General features: G+C 32.5%; 1 protein-coding gene and 1 long non-coding RNA gene across 5 annotated transcripts in view; both read right to left on the minus strand.

Annotated features, from left to right (window-relative positions):
- LOC145318931 (tubulin polyglutamylase TTLL5-like) overlaps positions 1–11324 on the minus strand; it is a 78274-nt gene extending 66950 nt beyond the window's left edge. For all 4 annotated transcript variants that reach the window (XM_080160648.1, XM_080160647.1, XM_080160646.1 and 1 more), the window contains exon 1: positions 10798–11324. In XM_080160648.1, the coding sequence (XP_080016774.1) occupies positions 10798–11282 (485 nt within the window). In that variant the 5' untranslated portion in view covers positions 11283–11324. The remainder of the gene's footprint in view (positions 1–10797) is intronic.
- An 8829-nt stretch (positions 11325–20153) lies between these two features.
- Positions 20154–22396, minus strand: LOC145320268 (uncharacterized). Its single transcript, XR_013880139.1, has 3 exons — positions 22341–22396; positions 21352–21430; positions 20154–20250 (listed from the first exon to the last, which is right to left on the minus strand). It is a non-coding gene; the product is annotated as an uncharacterized LOC145320268 (long non-coding RNA).
- Between the last annotated feature and the right edge of the window lie 94 nt (positions 22397–22490).

The raw sequence follows: 22490 nt of genomic DNA on the forward strand, positions 1-22490 counted from the left end.
ATGCTGTAATACACAGCTATTCCACGTTGGTTAGTTTTGGGAATGGGTTCGAATCCCTATCTGTGTTAACACATAAAGTCACTCTCAGTTAGGAACTCCAGGCAGTTAGTTTGGCCACAGGAGCAAAGATACTCTGTTTTTGGGCTGTCTTACTAAAATTATACTAAAAAATTGAAAGAAGATTTAAGTTTGTATTTGGATATTTAGTGTAATTTTACTTAAAATCTTAAAATGGCGATATCTGGCAAGAAGGAACGGCTAGGATTTTGTTCTCAACTGATTCTAACTACCACTAGGTCCTATTTGAACGCCCAATTGTCCGAATGTTTGGAAAATTTTTTTAATCTAAAGTTCAGTTAAGGAGGGGTGTGGAGAGCTTGTTATACGATCCGATCTGGTCCTTCACCCCTTCCTTCTCCTCATCCCCAAGATGTAAGGTGACACAGACGACCGCTGTTTTACACACCACACATGCACAATGGGAAAATCTCGGAACTAAACAAATCATGCTGAGGATCAGATTTGTTGGTTGCTGCTCAATGTTTATCCTCTGGCTATTACTCAGGCTGTTGGTTTCTACCAATTATTAAAATGAGTTAAAGGCATCCTTCATTGGATGTGTTGCGTCGAGCTGCAGACGACATGTTATCGTTTCTGGCATCTTCAATTTAAATTTTCCGCCAAAATAGTATGACAGATGAAAACAGCATTGTACAAACTGTAAATAGAAACAATAGCAAAGAAATGGTTTATACATCTTCAATCAATGTTTCAATTTAGTGAATATCTATCTAAGATATTGAGTAGAAACTGTATCAGACTACAAAGTATAAAATTTAACTGTGAATCGAAATATTATCAATCTACATAACACACATAACAGTTGAATACTACTGATGTTTTATCATTATTGTAGTGATTATATTATTCACTGTTTTATCTATATTTGCATTATATGTGCTATCATGATTTTTAACTACTTTATAACATTGTGTCCAATGTTTTTCCCACAGTGAGTGTGGATATCTTATCTATTTATAAACAATGAGAAAGAATTAATCCTTTCTCAAAAGACATGTGTATGTCATTAACTATTAACCTGTATAATAACTCATTATTATAACAATTTTGCTATTTAATATTTTGTGTTGTATTAAAATAGTAATTATGATTACACAGTAATTTTATATATATGTAGAATGTTTATGATTTTTATTTTAATATGTATGATATCTTTTCCTAAAGTTGAAATATATCATTTAAAACCATCTAACCACAAACAGAAAATAAATCCATATTTGTGTACTGTTTAAAGTGTGTGATATGGGGGTGGGGATATAGAAAAAGTTTAAAAAAGAGGAGCAAAGAAAAGAAAGTGGCATGTAGTAGTAGGGAGTTAATTATATCCACAAAAACGCTGTCTACAATACGATGCGATAAATAACTATTTTCTTATCGTATTATACAGCATTTTGTCTAACGATCATTTATATATTAAAAATACAAATCAATAGTTTTTATTTTCTTTTCCGTGGAAAAAAATTTCGTGCAATAAAAATTTTCTGAATTACTAAGACCTGGTTTTAATTCAGCGAAAATGAAACAATCTTGTAGAATTTCTGTTTAAGTAAAGGTTGCGCGAATTTTTTATTTGACATTTGCAATTAAGCTATAAACATAATATAAGAGCTTTATAACTTAAGAATTCTCCTTATATAAAAGTAACATGGGCTTTGTCTGTCTATCTGTGTGTCTGTGTGTCTGTCTGTCCTAAAGAAGAGATGGTTCTTTTTGACGGTGAAGCTTCTCATAGAACCTGTGAAGGTTTATAACTATTTTTGATAAAAATGTACCCATCCCCACAATTTTTATGCTTTTTCTTAAGAAATACATTTAAAGTGGAGGGTCCCCTCCACCTTTTCTTTCGAGTGGCCTCTAGGGGCGTAACCGCTAGTCATGAATAACATAAGAACATTTTTTTTTATTTTGACAAAATATAATTAAATATTTACAAAATTTAGAATGAAGATTTAAGCAGAATATTCTTATTTTGCAAAATTCCTCTAAATGCGGCAAATCAGAAAAAAAGATAATTTTTAAGCCAAGTTCTTCAACAAGCAGTTGGCTGTCTCTGTGTTTCCGTCTTTTTATATGCTTACAAAACCCTTATACTATTTTATGTTAGTTTTGATTATGATTATGGGGGCATCGAAAAAAACCTAATTCCCTACAGTGGCGTGCACAGAATATTACCAAAGGTATTCAATAAAGAGAAGGTTTCCTCAACATCTCATTTAAGGGGGGAGTTGACATCCTACCACACACCACTCATTTCCTCCCCCATTCCCTCCAAAAAACTCACTCTGTCTAAATCTGAAAAATAAAGCTCTTTAAATTTGCTGAGAATATATTCGTAAGTTCATTTATCCGTGCAAAATAAGTATAAAACATGAGTTGGCATAATTTTTTTTCTGCAACCCTTTGCTTAACTTACATACACACACATACATAGATGGTGTTCCTGTGTTTCCGCTTATTTTAGTTCTTTACATGATAAAGTTAGTATTCTATAATTGAGAAATTAGTTTTTTTTTCCAGGGTGGGATGGGAAATCGAACGGTTAATTATTATGATACTCAAAATTTTATATAAACAATATATCAATCACATGCCATAAATACTTTGGATACCCCTATTAGATCTCGATGGTTGGTTTAAAGTTGAATCTCAATGGTGCAATTTTGTTTATCATCATTGGGGAATGGGATGTATGTACATTGATTAATCGGGTACAGTCTTGTCATTTAAGATCCTTAGTTGCAACAAGTTTTTACTTCTTCCAATTTTAATTAACTTTTTTATGTCTCGTCTCAATGAATGCACACCGTACAAAAACTAAATGCACGTTTTCCTTATATTTGTAAGAACACACGCAGTCACATTTTACAAGCCTTGTTTATTTCATATGACAAGTAATAAAATATACAACAATGTCATAAATAAAAAAACATTTTGGAGCTTATTTATGAAAACCATTTGAAAATATCTTTTTTTAACTCATTAAACCCGTTTGTAAATTTGTAATTTAACTAGCGGATTCGTGCCTGGAAGCCTCTTGGGACATATGAGGTGGGGGGAACGAAGACCATACCCTTATTTTTTTTTGGGGGGGGGGGGGCTTTTTATCTAGTGGCTATTTATCTTAGGTCGGCGATGATGACACAATAAAAACTGTTCCGAATTTGTATTAATTTTGAGGAACACGACTCCAGTTACGTCATATTTTTCTTTCCCGAAAAAGGGAAGGGGGAAAGAAAAAAAAGGGAAGGGGGGAAGAAAAAAGAGATGGGAGAAAAGGGGGTTTTCCCCATCTCTTTTGAAGAGATTTTCTTCCCCCCTTCCCTTTTTCGGGAAAGAAAAAATATGACGTCACTGGAGTCGTGTTCCTCAAAATTAATAAATATTCGGGACAGTTTTTATTGTGTCGGCGATGATACCCTCTCCCGACATCATTATACACCTTCACTGGACCAATGAGAAGCTGCATTGTAAAGGTGAATTATTAACGGTTAACGATACAGACAGACAGAAATATATCATGTTTCTTTAATATAAAGATTTGTTATGATTTGACATTAAACTTTTCTGATTAATTATCATTTTTTGCAATTGTTTACTCAATCTATCAAATTTGTTTTAAGTGGGGCGTGCGAGTGGGTGGTTGTAGGGGGGTAGGGGGGTTGAAACATACCACTGATACTCCCCTAACATATTCAAGACGGGGGTAAAAGTCCCCCTCTCCCCTCTTAATTCACCAACCGAATTAAAAAGTCTTGGACAGTTATAATTGAGTAGCAACTCTACTGAAAACTCTTTACTCGTGTGTTTAAACTTAGATAAAAATTATAATTGACTTTTTCCCAAGACATTTAAAACAAGATAATTGAAAAATCAAGTATTTCATAAAAAAAGTAAAGATTTATTTTTGATGGTTGTGTCTTTAAATGATTTTTTTTATCATAATTTGAAAGCCTTAAAAGGGCCCTAATTATCCTTTCCTAACCTAACCTAAGACAAGTATCACAAAAGAGAAGATTTATTACCTTAGATGGTTAGACATAATGATCTTTCCAACTAAAAAAAATTTAGGTTGATGTAATTTCCCGAAAGCTCGCATTATCCTAAGGAATTTAACTATTTTTTTTATTAGATGGGTACAATAAAGAAGATATTTAACTTCTCGTACCCAAATGTGTACATTTTCTAACCAATTATATAGTTAGATTGTTCTTGCACTATTTTCCTATATGTCCTCATAGTTTAACAAGTTTAAAATATTTTTTTTTTAATTGTTTCATAGAAATACTGTCAAGATATAATGTTAAAACTAACAAATTATGATTGATATCAAACTATTATATTTCTGTGTGATGCGGTCACTTACAGGAATATTAATTTATAGGACATTGTACGATAGATGTACATACCCAATGATAAACAAAATTACCCCTTGTGCAGATTCAAATCTTTAATAACCAATCAAGATTTATAAAGCATCCAAAGTTTTTAAGCTAAAGAATGAGATTGCATATGTTTTTAAAACTGATAATTTACAGTTTAATGTCCCCTTCATCCCTGGGTCAATTAGCATATTAACATATCATGGATATCAAAAAGAAATATCAATTGAAATGAATTTAGCTTATTATTATCCCACATTAGAATTTCTCAAATATATTGTACAGAGAGGCAACTCTATATTAAAGTCGTAAAAATGTAAGTATGTCCTTTAAACAGTATAATGAATCTAAGAAATTTTGCAATACATTTTATTAAGATTTTATAAATTGAAATTCTACTCATAAAGTTCTGACAATCAATAAGTGTTAATGCTAGTTTGTCCTACACCATCTACTTTTAGACTTTCGCTTTTTTGGATGTTACCATTCTTTTATTTTTGGTGGAAAAGTATCTTGTAATAAAGGCGTGTGCTGTTTAAAATTCCTTAAAACATAGAATTCCAATACAAGGCGGGATTTTTTCCCCTTTTTTAATTTTAATTTTTTTTTTATTTGATTGATTTTAGCTTGACAGGTGGGACATTGGACTGTGAATCATATTGGTGCCCAAATTTTTTTAAACCGTTCGGTCCATTGCTGCCGTAAAAACTTTGGGTGACCCTTTTAATTTACAGAAGAGGTAATTCTGTTGAACATCATTGGATATATATAGTCTATTGTCCTTTCCCTTAAGATCTTTGTTCAAGAGATTAAAAATATAACCATTTACTAAAATATTGGCTTTGTACCTAGCGTTTTACCCAAGAGATTAGAATTTTTCACTTAAAATCGAGTTTTTAAGAGGAACAGATATAAATCATCTTAAAATCATTATAAATCTTTAAATCTTCTTTTCAAGGAAGCTTCTTACAGGTCCAGGGAAGGTTAATAAATATTTTGGGGGGTGGGGGTCGGGAGGGGGGGGGGGTGGATGAGAGGGTTTGGTACCTCGTGAAAAAGTTGGAATAAAATAAAAAATACGCGCTGCTTTAAAACGATTCTTTGCCATACTGAATTTTCGCGGGAAAATGTCTATACCATGCTATAAATAACTATTACAGTTACAGAGTAGCTGTATTTAAATAAATGTACTTACATACATATATAGGTGTTATTTATATTATCTTACAATTAAATATTTCCTTAAATGGACTACATGTACATATGTACATTCAAAATATAGCAGGGGGGGATGGGGACATTGCACTGTAAATAACGCTGTTATCCAAAGTGTTATAACATCGTCATATTATTCGTTGACCTAAAAACTACTATTATAAAATTCTGATAGGTTAATAAGTCATTTTGAGGTTCTTTATTTTAACTCTTATTTTTTCCCATTAGAGCAAATATGTTAAATTGTACTGCAAATGTATTTAAATAATGAAATTGCGTGCCTGCTTAATACTGTGTGTATTACGTGCGTAAGTGTTGGTTACGCGCGTACAGTGTAAGTTACGAGAAATCTCTAGATTTGTATTGGCCTATCCCCTTATTATGTAAAGTAAATAGAATTTGTTTACATTTCTTTAATTATGTAAAAGTGGTTTAAATCAAAAATACATTACCTCAATACATATTTGTAATTTTAAAACAATAATCTAAAATTTTTATTTTATAAACAAAAGTTATTGCTAAGATTTTTAGGTGATTCTTTGTAAAAACACCTTTAAAAGGTTTGAATGTACAACGTGTATGAGTCATTTTAATAGTAAAGGCGCCGTATTTTTAGAGGATACTATAGTCTTAGTCTTACATGATAATTTTGATTTTTTATTTTAGTTAACGTTATGATTATGTAGCTAATATTGCAAGACCAGCGTCCAGCGTAACCTAACTATTTAAGATATTATAGCTGACAAAAATAGCAGGTTAATCCCATAAACTCAACCGCAGCTAGCTAAACTAATGTTTATTCATTCACCACCGTCGCCAATAAGACAACAATCTGCAGCTGTCTGTCGCCGCCGAGACTTTTCAGATTTTCTTTTCTTTAATTTTATCCAAGATTTAAAAACATAACTTAAATTTTAAACTTTTGATTGATGAAATTAACTTGCTATACATAATACATATCTGTTTTAAAATAACTTAAATTTTAACATACAAGTCTGAGTAGGGCCATGTCCTTTTTGTATAAAATCTCTGCTTACAAACACGCATCCATATATGGCAGTTAGGTCATACACACTTTCCTTTTAGGTCTAAATTTAATTTTTGCCCTATTCACGAATTGACATATGATTAAAAAGCTAACCTATTGAAGATAAGCATTAAACAAGCATGACAACATTCATTTCAATAGATGTTCTACAATGCCTTTATAGTGTAGTTACATTCAGTGTCGTGCGAAGGGTTTTTTCAGCGCAGTTTGAAGCGCACTTTTAAACCCCCTTTTTTGAATTTGACAAAGCGAGGGGGTTGAACACTATTTTATTATTTGGGGGCATTCACACTCCTACATAATCCACAAACTCAGAAGTCAAATTAAGCGTTCTTTAGACTAAATAACCCCCCCCCCCCAACGCCTTTTTGTCTGTTTTAAGGGGATTTATCGGGGGGGGGGGGGAGGGGTGAATTCTAAATTCCTTTATTTTGCCAGGAGGGTAGATATACCCCTTCTGTACAATTCTGGATATTGCGAAAATTTAATTAATTTAAACCGCTATAAGGGACCTTTTAAAAAGGAAATATTTATGATATTTTCCTTGTGGTCAAATAAGAAAAAGTCTAAACGTTACAGACAGACGTAGTAAGTGTGAATGAACAGACATATTGAAATTATTAAAAGTTTGTAAAACTAAGTAGACTCTAAATTGTAATTTAGATAAATGAGAGGACATTACTATAATCTGAATACATTAACCTAATCGTCTGTAAATAGATAACTGAAACAAGTGAAATTGGCAACACATTTTTACTCCACTATAAAAATCCTTTCTCGATTAGCAAAGCTTTTAAACAATTTTATCTTTTAGATTTCAAATATTTCATTATCAAACAATTTTCTTCTTATGTTTTAGGTCCGTAAATGAATCTCTATATTTGATTTTTTTAGTAGTGAGGCTACTCTATAATTCGGAATGTCCGTCCTTCTGTCTGTATGTCTGAAACGTTTTTGGGAACACGTGATATCCTCGGGTCATATAATAGAGAGAGGGCTGAAACCTTTTGTCAACATTTCCATTATTATGGAGCATCGAATTTGTAATTTACTTTGACCGTCTGTCTCTCAGTCAGCAAACAAAATATACATATTAAAAAATAGAAATAAAAGTTTCGTGTTTTTTCTCTCTAATATTCTTCAATTTAACAATTGCTCTTTAATTCATTGTCTTATCCTTACACCTATTTCTTTTCTGTTGTCGTCCTTGTTTAGTCTACAAATGTCCATCTATGTCTGTCTTTCTGTCTGTCAATCTGTATAAAAACAATTTCTGTATATTTAATTTGGCTAAAAAAGGTAAAAGTCAGAACTTGTTTCTTATTTCCTGTGTAGGTATCTAAAAGTGTAACAACATTAGTAGCTAATTCAATAGTATCAGGGATACAGAGATAGGAAAGGGGTAGATAAATTTATCTTTCAACTAATTTAAATAGGAAATTCTCCAGTGATCTAAAGGATTAAGATAGTGGCCTATAAATTGATTTACATCTTCAATAAAAAAACCACTAAATTATTCCTTCTTTAGACTACAAATAATGGTTTTGACACTTAACTTTATGAATTAACCAATCAAAATTCGTTAAAGTCCCCAAAGTTTTTGAGCCAACGAATAAAAAAACGTTATAATAAAACTTTGGGAACTGATGTAAAAGACTAGATTAATTTAATCCTCATCTAAATATTCCTGAAGCCCTGAATATTATTTATTCTATTTCTTTTTGTCTCTAGGCGACCCTAATCAAATAGAGAAATGGATAAAGAATACCTGGACATTGTGAGATATCCTCGCTTACCCTGATGAAATGTTTCTCCCATCTGGCTAATATATAAACTATAAACACAACCCAACACCCTTATGAATTCAGTCCCGTGACAATGGAGGAACGTACTGACCAAAATCTGAGGACAATATTAGCAATCTAAATTAACGATAAAAATCCCCTGTAACAATCTCCACGTTTTCTATATCCATTAATAGAGAACACTACAATTTTCTTTTGTACAGTGCAGCTACTCTATTTCAAGGGTATGTCCGTCCGTATGTAAGCCCATCATAGCTAAATTTATCTAAATTTGGCATTACTCAGCTGCTTATAGAGTCATCTGATTTTATATCTTAAATGCCCATCTCTTTTTTTATAATATGCATGATCTTATAGTTTATATTCATAAAAAGGACGCACACCAACTATCCCGTTCCCCAACAAGGACAAAAATCAACACATGAGATCTTATAGTTTGTTATTGATGTTATTTACCTTAAATTAACATATTCTTTCCTTCCTCGACAATGAGCGCAGAGCAATAAGCAACAAAAAGAAACTGGTTGAAAATGCTGCTTTATTATTTTTATTTACTTCGAATTCTGCAGATTTTTTTTTATAATTTAGTTTCCCTCTTTTTATTACTAACTTTGAACTACAGGAAAAGGTTTATGGTAGATAAATAAGACTTTTTCAGTATCGCTTCGAAACCGATAAATATCCAGTGGATAAGAACCAGTTCTCAGCCAAACTGAAAACTTATGTGTAGTATCGTTTTATATTCAGTTTTCTACGAATATAAAAATGTACAATCATAAGATTGAAACCAGTTTTCTAATCCCGTGCATTCGGCATCTCAGGGCTAAGGGGGTGTATGTAGACCTTTAACAAAAGGTGTGAAGTGGTGTAGGGGGAGTGGACACAAAGAGGGGGTGTACTCACCCTCTAATTTTAGATACATCCCCTTTTGCACGCTTCTATATCCCTGTATTTACTATTTCGTAAATATTATGACATAGTGACCTTACCAAATTAGGTTTTACTTAATTTTGTTTAATTACTTTTAGTTTTTTTGTGGTATTCAAATATTATAAAAGTTTATAAAAATGAGAGCGACAATGTTCTTATCTCTCGATAAATATTAAGCAAGAAGGATGTAAAAAACCACAGGAGCGAAGCTTAAAAAATCAAACAAACTAACATTTACAAATAAACTGACGACAACTCTTCATTATTGAACTTTTCTTTGAAAAGAAGTTCCGCTAAAAATTTTAAATAATGTCGTCAGTTACAAAAAAAAATTTGAACAATCCTAAACTTTCGGACACATTATATGTAAATGTAATGTGTACTGTAAAACAATCACAGACATAAATTAAAAAAAAAACTATTTTCAGTAGGTTAGGAACTTTGCAATTGGGTTTTCACTTGTAAGGGAAGAAATTTGTCTTTTCTTCAAATATTAAAAAACAAGGGGGGGGGGGGGATGTGCTTTGATAGCCTAAAATTAGGTTTTATTAAAAGCATCTAAACTTCTAATAAAATCTGTAATATTATTTAATCCTGATATGTGAAAATGACAAAGCTTGTTGTATGAAAAATGAAAATTTATATATTGACCTTTATTGCATTTACATTTTTTCTCAGTAATATATGATCATACTGAAGTATTTTAATACACGTATCTTAACCAAGCCTATAAAGACTTAAAGGACGCATATATTTTAATTAATTATTGATGACATGTCAAAAAAAGCTGCATCATGTAAATAAACATTTTTTTTCTCACTCATTGACATACATACTTCAGATCTTCATATGAAGCACATTAAAGCTAGTATTTTAAAACGTATATCTTAACCAAGCCTATAAAGACTTAAAGAAAGCATATATTTTAATTAATTATTGATGACTTGTCAAAAAAGCTGAATTTATGTGAATTAACATTTTTTCACTTATTAACATACATACTTCTAATCATCATATGAAGCATATTATTGCTAGTATTTCAAAACGTGTATCTTAACCAAGCCGACAAAGACTTAAAGAAGGCATATATTTAAATTAATTATAAACTTTTTTCTCTATTATTACCAGACATATTTCAAATCTTAATATTACGCAAGTTATAGCTAGAATTTTACAACATATATCTTAACAAGCTTAACAAGGCTTAAAGGAAATATACTCTTTTAATAATTATTGATGACTTGTCATAAAAAGCTGCATTTTTATGCATTATATATTTTACACACATACTTAATATACATACATGTACAGAACATAGCATAGTATAAGTAAAACAAACCTTATTCCACTGTCCATTGTATCTGTACTGCCGCATTTAATTGCCCCACCGCCTTGGCGGATTTTTCGCGGCGGATTCGGCGATTCCAGCACGTCTTCGCCACCACAATCAACCAATCCCTCACCGCCGCACTCTGAATCTGAACTAATGTCTGAATCTTGGCATATAACTGTGGTGTTAGTGAGAGTGTGTTCACTATGTGACTGATTTCTGCCACTAGTAGTATTGTATCTCATAGAGGAGAGAGTTGAACTCGAGTCCACTTTACAATTCTCAACACAACTTCCAACAGCAACTTCTCCCCTCTTTCCTCCTACCCCCAACTGAGGAGGGGTTGTTGTTGTGTTATTTATCCTTGGTGTCCCCCCACCTCCCCCGAAGCTCACGGGGTGGGCATCATATGAAGAAGAGTGCACCGTAACTTTGTTGTTGTTAAATTGTCCGCTGTTGTGCTGTTGTGTGGGGTTCCTCACTTCCCTTCCCATAGATGTGCTGCCACTACTTCCTTGGTGGGAGATATTTTGTCCCAGTCTGAGGGTATAATAAGATGTTTTAGTTGCCAAAGCATTAGCTGTCAAAATTTCTATTCTATCCTTTTTTGTGTCGCGCAGCTACTCTAAATGTTTTGTGTAATAGTAAATTAGAATGTTTCATAGTTAACCAAACATTTATGAATATATCAAAACATATGTATAATAAGCATTGACTAACTAAAGGTAATTAAAAACTTTCACGAAAATTACGCCATCTATCTTTGTAGGTGTCAAAGTAGATAAATCCCCCCCCCCCCCCCCCATAAATGTCTGGATGTTATATAGGTCTAGTTAAGCTAAGGAAATTCCATTCCCAAATAACTGTAGAGATAGATTGACGTACGGCTAGACAAACGAACAACGTTAGTTAAATAGCATATTTGCCTCTATAAATGAAATTTTTTTTCTTTACACTATCATAATACAAATACATAATTGATTTATAATTGAAAAGTGTTGATCATCTACTCTATTAATCACTATGTCCGTCTATTATATCTGGCTTCTCTACTTTGAATCTTAACTTCCTTGTTACATTTCCACTTTTAAATTGAATTGCTTGATATGTTAGGGTTAGACAATTGTTTAATTTTTTATTTCATGTCAAAATTTGATTGACAGCCATTTTAATTACATGATGGTTTTAGTAGCGAAGCTTATCTATAATCAACTTTGTTTATCCTTCTTTCTGTTAGCTATCCGTCATACTACACAATATATTTATATAACTTTCTCTGTCCGTTTGTCTATTCCTAATTTTGATGGTTCAATGCATATTAATGTTGTCATTCATGTTTTCAAGCATAGTATCATAAAGATATTACGGAAGAAGAAATTTCCATATAAATATATCGATCTTCGGACATTTTTAATGCTGTTGTTTTGGCAACTTTTCCTTGACATGGAAGGTTCTATGCTTGAGGATGCCCTTGAGCTGAAGCCAGGCGTGTCAGTACAACCAGAATCCAGGCTGGGCGTAATGGCACACCCACCAGAGTCGAGGCCGGGTGTGATGGCACAACTAGAAGAGTCTCGTCCAGTGCAGGTTCTTGACAACCTTTCTGGCGTGTCAGTACAACCGGATGGGTAGAGGCCAGGCGTGCCGGTACAGCCAGACGAGTAGAGGCCTGGCGTGCCGGTACAGCCAGAAGGATGTCTGTCAGTGGCCTGGCCGGCCTCGGAGCCTCCATGGGACAAGTCAGGGCTCTAAAACAAAATTGAAACTGAAGATTTGAAGTAAAATGTTACAGAGAATTACTTTTATGGTATTACATACATAGGCTTCAATGAATGGCGTGCCATAGGGGGGTATAGAGTGGCATCATTCAACACCACCAAAACAGGATATAAGACAAAGAACTGCTTTCCCTTTTTTCAACCCATCAAGGTTCTACACCACTCTGGTAAATTGCTGTGCACGCCACTTGCTTTACTGAAAATAAAATTTATTCTATGTCAGTATATCCGTCTGTTTATTAAGAATAGCTTTAACCCTATCTTAAGCATATGTATTGACTTAAAACACTGCTTGATGATTCCTGTAACAGATACAATTTAGAAAGCGTAGCAACATTATGATCTTTATAAAAAAGTCCGTATGTCCGTTTGTAACATTGATTTTTTACTTTATCTGCTTTGATCTCATGATTGTCATACTAGTTATTTTATATTATATATGTACATATTCTATATTTATAAATTGATGTCTTTTTTCACAACATTAAATATTGAGGCCAACTTAAAAATTCTAAGAAACTTTATTGACCAAAACGTGAGGGAATAAATGGTTGTAAATGAACATATTATTATTGATATAAAATTTCTATATGATCAATCAACATAACATTGTATTCCCAAACTTGTAATTTCAGTAAACATGCAATTTTCCAGAAAGCTTAAACGGGCCCATAAAAAAGCCTTCAAGTCGCTATATAAAATGAATTTGAAACAATGATGACAACACCCATAAAAGCAAAGCCTAAAAATTCAGAGAAGTAATCGACTAATGGCAAAAATTTAGTAATAATGTAATGAATTTTCAACAATATGTAGTAATGTAAACAAATATTTCGTGCAACGTAGTGTCTAATCGTCCTAGAAATCCATTTAAATATAATATTCATTATGCTAAGCAAGTTGGGTAATTTGTCTTTGGGTGGGGGGTAAAATGGCGAGCGAAGCGCACGCCACAAATTTTTTTTACTCCCCCCCCCCCAAAAAAAAAATATTACTCCAGGGGTAAAATTTGCTTGGGGGGGGGGGAAATCACCACTCCCCCCCCCCCTTGGACGTCCTTGATGCTAAGTTTGAAAGCGATGTGATAATTCTAACACGATAAGATGGACAGAAGTCTATAGGATATGTTTGCCAAAATAGTTGTCCACGGATACAAATATGATAAATTATTTAATAAAAGTATTGTCGTCCTTATCAAAAATTTATTTCTAAATAGAAAAGAAGAGGGGAATTTAATTATTGGCTCATATCAAATAAAGTGAAAATTGCCTTCAATAATATTTTGTATGTAGTTTGTTAAATCAATATAAAGAGATGTAACTTTATTTTCTTTGTAAAAATTATTGCTTACACATGTATACTATTTTATTATAGTATTTACTTTTACTTTTAATTTTTTTTTGGTCTTTGCCTATTATAATAAGTAACGTAGCTACCTACTCTAGAATTAGGGCATGTCCGTTAAAATTTCCTTACAATTTCCGTCAAGCAATGGCTAGAAATCAACCTTATTCGACATTCACTCAAAGCCCCAAAAATAATGGACTTAAAAGTGTATTAAACTGTATATAAAACATTTGTGAATATATTGATACCATTAATTTGCCTCTTAGATAGAAAAAAGTATGTTTTTTTAATATTTTTCTCTTGCTACAAATCAAATTTCAAATTTGAGTCACCAAAAATGCTAAACTAATTTTTGCTCTAGAAGAATCAATTTTTGGAGTTAGAAAGTGCTTAATACCTCATTTTAATCGCCTGGCATTGCTTTATAATATACAGGTAATGACTTGGTTTTTTATGGAACAGCTGACTAAAAAATCGAGGTTTTGTGATTAACCCACTTTTGTTGTTGCTCCATAAATGATATTTTTTTTCCCAATTTTTTTGGCTGTAAAGAAGCTTTATATATTCATATAACATCCACCTAAATTTGACTTTTGATATTTTATTTATAACATCACCAGAGGGAATTGAATTTTGGAAAAAAAATATCAATTTATATTTTACACTGCTATGCATTGTTCTTGTTCTTGTTTCTAAAAAAAATTTATATTATAAAAAAGAGAATTATTTAACGCTTCTATAGGTATGTTTATCATTTTTCTAGGCTTAATATAACTATAATTACACCATTTTAAAGTTAGACATCATAACATATTAACACAATTATTGAATCGGTCTGTATTATTAAGCTGGCAACTCTTAAAACAGCTGCATTTCATTATCCTATTATATAAAGTAGTAATCTTTGTTGTCTTTAGCTTAAGATTTCGACAATTACAGTACCTATTGAGTTCTGTGTTTTATGGATGCTTCCTATAGGACCCTGGATAGTTTTGGAATTTTGAAAATAATATCAATTTATATTTTACACTGCTATGCATTGTTCTTGTTCTTGTTTCTAAAAAATATTTTTATAATTAAAAAGAGAATTATTTAATGCTTCTATAGGTATGTTAATCATTTTTCTAGTCTAAATATAACTATAATTCCAGCATTTTTTAAACATCATTATATTCAAGTTATTGTAATTTTTAAATAAAATATCAATATCAAGAACTATTGGAACAATTTTTACCATGCAAAACAAGGTGTTATAAAGTGTAGGATCCCTCACAATATCTATCTGTCTGTCTATAATGTATTACACATGTAATGCTAATAGAGAGGATGCTATAAGAGTGCTCTTATAATGTGAACTTCTCATAATTGAATGGGCTTCCTGAAACCAGAGACCATAAAGTTGGCCTAGTAACTACAAGGGGGAGTGCAGGAGTATCCATGGGGAGGTGCTTGTAAAAGGGTAATTTTTTTAGGGATGGGGGTAATCACCCCCCTTAATATATTATGGGGGGTATAAACCCAGCCTTTTAAATTTTTTTTAATAGGAGTAAAGAAAATCCTTAAAACTTACAAATCTAGGAATCAAACTAGCACCCCAACCAATAATCGGTTCCATGCCAAATGTAGGAGTGGAAAAACATTGAAGGGACAAATGCATGAGTCCCAAACGTCAGAGTGAAACAAACGCAGGAGTGGGACAAACGTTGGAGTGGACAAACGCAGGATTTTTGGGACAAACGTCAGAGTGGACAAACACAGGAGTCCCAAACTTTTTTTTCAATTTTGAATTTTTGTTTACAAACACAGCCCCCCCTACCTTCGTCCCGTTACTTTTCTTAGTTAGGTTAGGTTAGGATATAGGCTAGGGGGCTGAGCGCTGCAGCCATAGTCATTATTTTGTAGACAGGGGTATAAAAAATTTCAAAATTGTAATATTATTAAAATAGTAGACACTCCTAGGTTTTATTTAAGCAATGTCCACTCCAATGTTTTCCACTCTGACGTTTGTCCACCTTGATGTTTGTCCACTCTGACGTTTGTCCCATTCTTACGTTTGTCCACTATGATTTTTGGGACTCCTATGTTTGAGGTAGAACCCCAATAAGTAAATCTCAATAAAACTTGATAAAATTATGCAAAATATCAAAGTATTCAATCCCTGAATTTCAACCATCTATCTTGAATACCGAAATCTTAAGCTACAGACAAAAAAGCTTTATATAACATGTATTAATTTGTAAAACTGCAAATGATAAAATATGACCTATTTTTTTCTCTTTAAAAATTCTCTTTAAACACCTCCCCCTTTTTATATAAAGATGCTAATTCCCCCCTAACCCCAAGAGGATATAAGCAGTAAAAACCCCGCAGGTGGCACAATTTTCTAACACTTCTTTCTTATTTAGTCTTTTAGAAGGATTCAAAATGCATTGACATATATATTTTTTTTTTTAACTCTTATTTTATACATCTTAATTGGAACTGATGATCTATTTTTATAGAGAAACATATGTATTCCATCAATAAAAAGTTAAAAAATTAAGTGTGTTTATACATATAATAATTACTATATATAATAGGATAATGAAATGCAGCTGTTTTAAGGGTTGCCAGCTTAATAATACAGACCGATTCAATGATTGTGTTAATATGTTAAGATGTCTAACTTTAAAATGGTGTAATTATAGTTATATTTAGACTAGAAAAATGATTAACATACCTATAGAAGCATTAAATAATTCTCTTTTTTATAATATAAATTTTTTTTAGAAACAAGAACAAGAACAATGCATAGCAGTGTAAAATATAAATTGATATTTTTTTTCCAAAATTCAATTCCCTCTGGTGATGTTATAAATAAAATATCAAAAGTCAAATTTAGGTGGATGTTATATGAATATATAAAGCTTCTTTACAGCCAAAAAAATTGGGAAAAAAAATATCATTTATGGAGCAACAACAAAAGTGGGTTAATCACAAAACCTCGATTTTTTAGTCAGCTGTTCTATAAACAACCAAGTCATTACCTGTATATTATAAAGCAATGCCAGGCGATTAAAATGAGGTATTAAGCACTTTCTAACTCCAAAAATTGATTCTTCTAGAGCAAAAATTAGTTTAGCATTTTTGGTGACTCAAATTTGAAATTTGATTTGTTGCAAGAGAAAAATATCAAAAAAACATACTTTTTTTTATCTCAGAGGCAAATTAATGGTACCAATATATTCGCAAATGTCTTATATACAGTTTAATACACTTTTAAGTCCATTATTTTTGGGGCTTTGAGTGAATGTCGAATAAGGTTGGTTTCTAGCCCAATGGCTAATACAACTTTCATTCTTTATAAAAAAAAACTCACTCTATGCATTCCAATATATATTCCGTTGAATATTGTATATTTTATCTTTCTCTCATTACTTCATAGATGTAAAATCTTGAAAAAGAACGATTGATCATTAGAAACTGAAGATACATTCCCCAAAATAGATATAAACCTTCCCTGGACATATGAAAAGCTACCCTGTTAAGGAGAACCCGATCGGTTCTGTAGTTAGCGAGATCCTTAGGTACAAACAAATATACAGACAGACATTAAGCTACTTTGTATTACAGATGATTAGCCTGGTATAACTCAAATCTGTGAATTTCTTTGCATGCCGTGCTTTGTTTTTGCAATTTATTTGTGCTATAAAAATTGTATGAAAGTTTACTTTAATTTAACCTTATTTCCAGTTTCTTTTACAATTAATCAAGACATAGGTATGGGCCAATGGCGAAAAATATACTAACATAAAAGAAACAAGATATTCTTTATTTGTGTAGCTTTACAAATAGTTTTCTCCCGTTTACTTAACTATGGGTATTCCCTGATGATGTAATAAAGGTCTTTGTGAGCCCCTTTATACCAAAACCTTTGTCTGAATGTATTTAATTTCTTGTGGGTCCTCTCTGATGGTATTTCTATTAGTACTAGAGATCCTAGTGAACGCTTTCATAACATAACCTTTGTCTGTATGTATTTACTTACTTGTGGGTCCTCTCTGATGGTATTTCTATTAGTACTAGAGATCCTAGTGAACCCTTTCATAACATAACCTTTGTTTTTATGTATTTACTTACTTGTGGGTCCTCTCTGATGGTATTTCTATTAGTACTAGAGATCCTAGTGAACCCTTTCATAACATAACCTTTGTTTTTATGTATTTACTTACTTGTGGGTCCTCTCTGATGGTATTTCTATTAGTACTAGAGATCCTAGTGAACGCTTTCATAACATAACCTTTGTTTTTATGTATTTACTTACTTGTGGGTCCTCTCTGATGGTATTTCTATTAGTACTAGAAGTCCTTGTGAACGCTTTCATAACATAACCTTTGTTTGTATGTATTTACTTACTTGTGGGTCCTCTCTGATGGTATTTCTATTAGTACTCTAGAGGTCCTTGTGAACCCTTTCATAACATAACCTTTGTTTGTATGTATTTACTTACTTCTGGGTCCTCTCTGATGATATTTCTATTAGTACTAGAGGTCCTTGTGAACCCTTTCATAACATAACCTTTGTTTGTATGTATTTACTTACTTGGGGGTCCTCTCTGATGGTATTTTCATTAGTAGTGGAGGTCCTTGTGAACCTTTCATAACATAACCTTTGTCTGTATGTATTTACTTACTTGTGGGTCCTCTCTGATGGTATTTCTATTAGTAGTTGAGGTCCTTGTGAACCTTTCATAACATAGCCTTTGTCTGTATGTATTAACTTACTTGTGGGTCCTCTCTGATGGTATTTCTATTAGTACTCTAGAGGTCCTTGTGAACCCTTTCATAACATAACCTTTGTCTGTATGTATTTACTTACTTGTGGGTCCTCTCTGATGGTATTTCTATTAGTAGTTGAGGTCCTTGTGAACCCTTTCATAACATAGCCTTTGTCTGTATGTATTTACTTACTTCTGGGTCCTCTCTGATGATATTTCTATTAGTACTAGAGGTCCTTGTGAACCCTTTCATAACATAACCTTTGTTTGTATGTATTTACTTACTTGGGGGTCCTCTCTGATGGTATTTTCATTAGTAGTGGAGGTCCTTGTGAACCTTTCATAACATAACCTTTGTTTGTATGTATTTACTTACTTGTGGGTCCTCTCTGATGGTATTTCTATTAGTACTAGAGGTCCTTGTGAACCCTTTCATAACATAACCTTTGTCTGTATGTATTTACTTACTTGTGGGTCCTCTCTGATGGTATTTCTATTAGTACCAGAGGTCCTTGTGAACCCTTTCATACCATAGCCTTTGTCTGTATGTATTAACTTACTTGTGGGTCCTCTCTGATGGTATTTCTATTAGTACTAGAGGTCCTTGTGAACCTTTCATAACATAACCTTTGTCTGTATGTATTTACTTACTTGTGGGTCCTCTCTGATGGTATTTCTATTAGTACCAGAGGTCCTTGTGAACCCTTTCATAACATAGCCTTTGTCTGTATGTATTTACTTACTTGTGGGTCCTCTCTGATGGTATTTCCATTAGTACTAGAGGTCCTAGTGAACCCTTTCATAACATGGCCTTTGTCTGTATGTATTAACTTACTTGTGGGTCCTCTCTGATGGTATTTCTATTAGTAGTTGAGGTCCTTGTGAACCTTTCATAACATAGCCTTTGTCTGTATGTATTTACTTACTTGTGGGTCCTCTCTGATGGTATTTTCATTAGTAGTGGAGGTCCTTGTGAACCTTTCATAACATAACCTTTGTTTGTATGTATTTACTTACTTGTGGGTCCTCTCTGATGGTATTTCTATTAGTACTAGAGGTCCTTGTGAACCCTTTCATAACATAACCTTTGTCTGTATGTATTTACTTACTTGGGGGTCCTTTCTGATGGTATTTCTATTAGTACTAGAGGTCCATGTGAACCCTTTCATAACATAACCTTTGTCTGTATTTGTTTACTTACTTGTGGGTCCTCTCTGATGGTATTTCTATTAGTACTAGAGGTCCTAGTGAACCCTTTCATAACATAGCCTTTGTCTGTATGTGTTTATTTACTTGTGGGTCCTCTCTGATGGTATTTCTATTAGTACTAGAGGTCCTAGTGAACCCTTTCATAACATAACCTTTGTCTGTATGTATTTACTTACTTGTGGGTCCTCTCTGATGGTATTTCTATTAGTACTAGAGGTCCTTGTGAACCCTTTCATAACATAGCCTTTGTCTGTATGTGTTTACTTACTTGTGGGTCCTCTCTGATGGTATTTCTATTAGTACTGGAAGTCCTTGTAAGCCTAAACCCCGAGCTCAAAGGATAACAGGGATAGCTACAGTCCTCTTCGCCATCTAAAAAATGATTACATTTTAAAGTTTTTATATGTTTCTAGGTATAGTTTAGGTTAGTTAATATTTACAGGCCCGAAAGGGTTGAGCGATTCCGAGATGTTATAGAATTAGTTTTAAACATTGAGGGTTGGGCTGACTTTTTAGGCCAAAAAAGAGATTCGAGATATTTTAAAGGAAAAAAAATATATGTTTAACTATATAATTTGCTACTCTTTTCTTCTTTGGTAAAATAAAACTATAGTACAATGCCAGATAGAATGAAATACTTTTGGCTTCCGATTGATTGTGACAGATAGAAAAATAATTTCACAATGTTTAAGTCCCAGGAATAAGGTATAACCAACAAGCGAAATAATTCTAAAATAATATTTGGGGGGCAAATGTAGAGGTCGTCAATTGTACGATGTGTTGCCCCCGCAACGACAGCTGAAAAACACGTGTAGGTTTCGTGATTAATTTCCGAATTAATTTCGTTATTGGTATAAGCTGCCAAAGTCCAATTGTAAAACTGTGTAAAATTACTCAACCTTTCAAAAATAAGTTCTTGGAGTAAGTTTTCATTTCAAATCAAATATATCCTATTTTTTAAGAGGTAGTAAGTAGAAAGAATAGATTGTCCGATCATTCTACAATTTTCTAGAATTCTAGGCCGTTGTGCGGGGGTTGTAAGTAGTGGGTTTGGTGAAAAAGGGGTAGTTGATTATTTAAATATAAAAATATATTATATGTATTACTAGATGGGTGCTAGTACAAAATACTACAGCTTAAATAACAAGATAGTAGGTTTAGGTTAAGCTATGTACTAGTAACAAAATGTTGTTTTATTCTAGGGAGGGAGTAGACATTGGGCTGTTTATTACACTAGTCCCCAAAGTTTTATAATAATGTTTTCTTATTCGTTGGCCTAACAACTTTGGAGACTTTTATTAAACTTTGATTGGTTGGTTTATTTAGTTGAGTGTCCAAACGTTTAAAAACCACTAGTTGCAATATTCAGCAGGTTTAATTTTGTGTATTATAATAGGGAATGTACATAAATTTATCGGCCATTGTCTTATCCCTTTTGATTCCTGCCTATTCTATGTAATATTTTTAATTTACCTTCTGAGAAGAAATCATCATTGAAGCGTTGAGATTTGATAACTATCTGTCTTCTAAACCTTTCTTCCTCTACACTTTCCTATAATAAAGAAACCAATGTAACTAATTTCAAAAATAGTATAAGAAAATAGGATAAAAATTGCGCAGAAATAATAAGAATTATAGTTAACTTTCAAGGAGGAGTGTTCAATTACATAACGCAGTGAAAATATTCCTGTGTGGAAGAATATAAACCCACAATTGTTTTTTCATTATTGGGCGGAAAAATCACCTTTCTCCCACCCTTCCCCGCAAATAAAGTCTATGCCCTTGCTGTTGCATAAAAAGAATTAAATTTTATCAGCACTCGACGGAGGACGACTTTTTCTGCAAATGTTTAGTTAAAATATCTAATAAGGGAATATTTTCTCTGATAGTTATTGGCTTTTCTCTATAGCGCAGCTACCCTATAGTTAGGATATAAACAGGTAGAAATGCTCCAGATGTGTCTGTACCTTACACTTCTAATTTATGTGAAAAACTTATGACATCATGAAACATTTACCTATCTTTATTTAGTGGGACAAAGTGACTCAAAAATCAGCCATGTGACGTCATAAAAATGAGGAATTATCCATCTCTGTTTTATGGGTTTTCTTTCCAAATTATCCTTTCATCTCCCTCATTTTATGAGGTCACATGGTTGATTTTTGAGTCACTTTGTCCCACTACATATTTATTCGCATTTCCTTTTTTTGCTGCGCTAATTATTAAAATTAAAACCTTTTTTTTATTGTTTGATAGATTTGAAATAAAATTCTTCACAATATCCTAACTTTACTCTCAATTAATATATTCCCCAATAAAAAATATTTGAAATATTAGAATTTATTCTAAAGTGAGCAATAATCTAGTATTTTTAATAAGGGAGGAAAGGCTGGAATAACCCAGAGTAATTGAAACCTAATGGGGACTATCAAAACCTTCACCCGACTATCAAAAAAACATACTTTATCTTCAGATATTTGTCTTGAGTTGACCAATCCAAGTCTTTCCTGTTTTATTTAAAAATTTAACTTTTTATCCGCGGAAAGTGAATCACATTTCAAGTGTGTGATCTTATAGTAACGAATTTCCAAATTTTTGAATTTATCTCTAAA

The sequence above is a fragment of the Acartia tonsa genome, chromosome 5, assembly GCF_053477335.1.
Source record: "Acartia tonsa isolate MP-2025a chromosome 5, ASM5347733v1, whole genome shotgun sequence".
Classification (NCBI taxonomy): Eukaryota; Metazoa; Arthropoda; class Copepoda; order Calanoida; family Acartiidae; genus Acartia; species Acartia tonsa.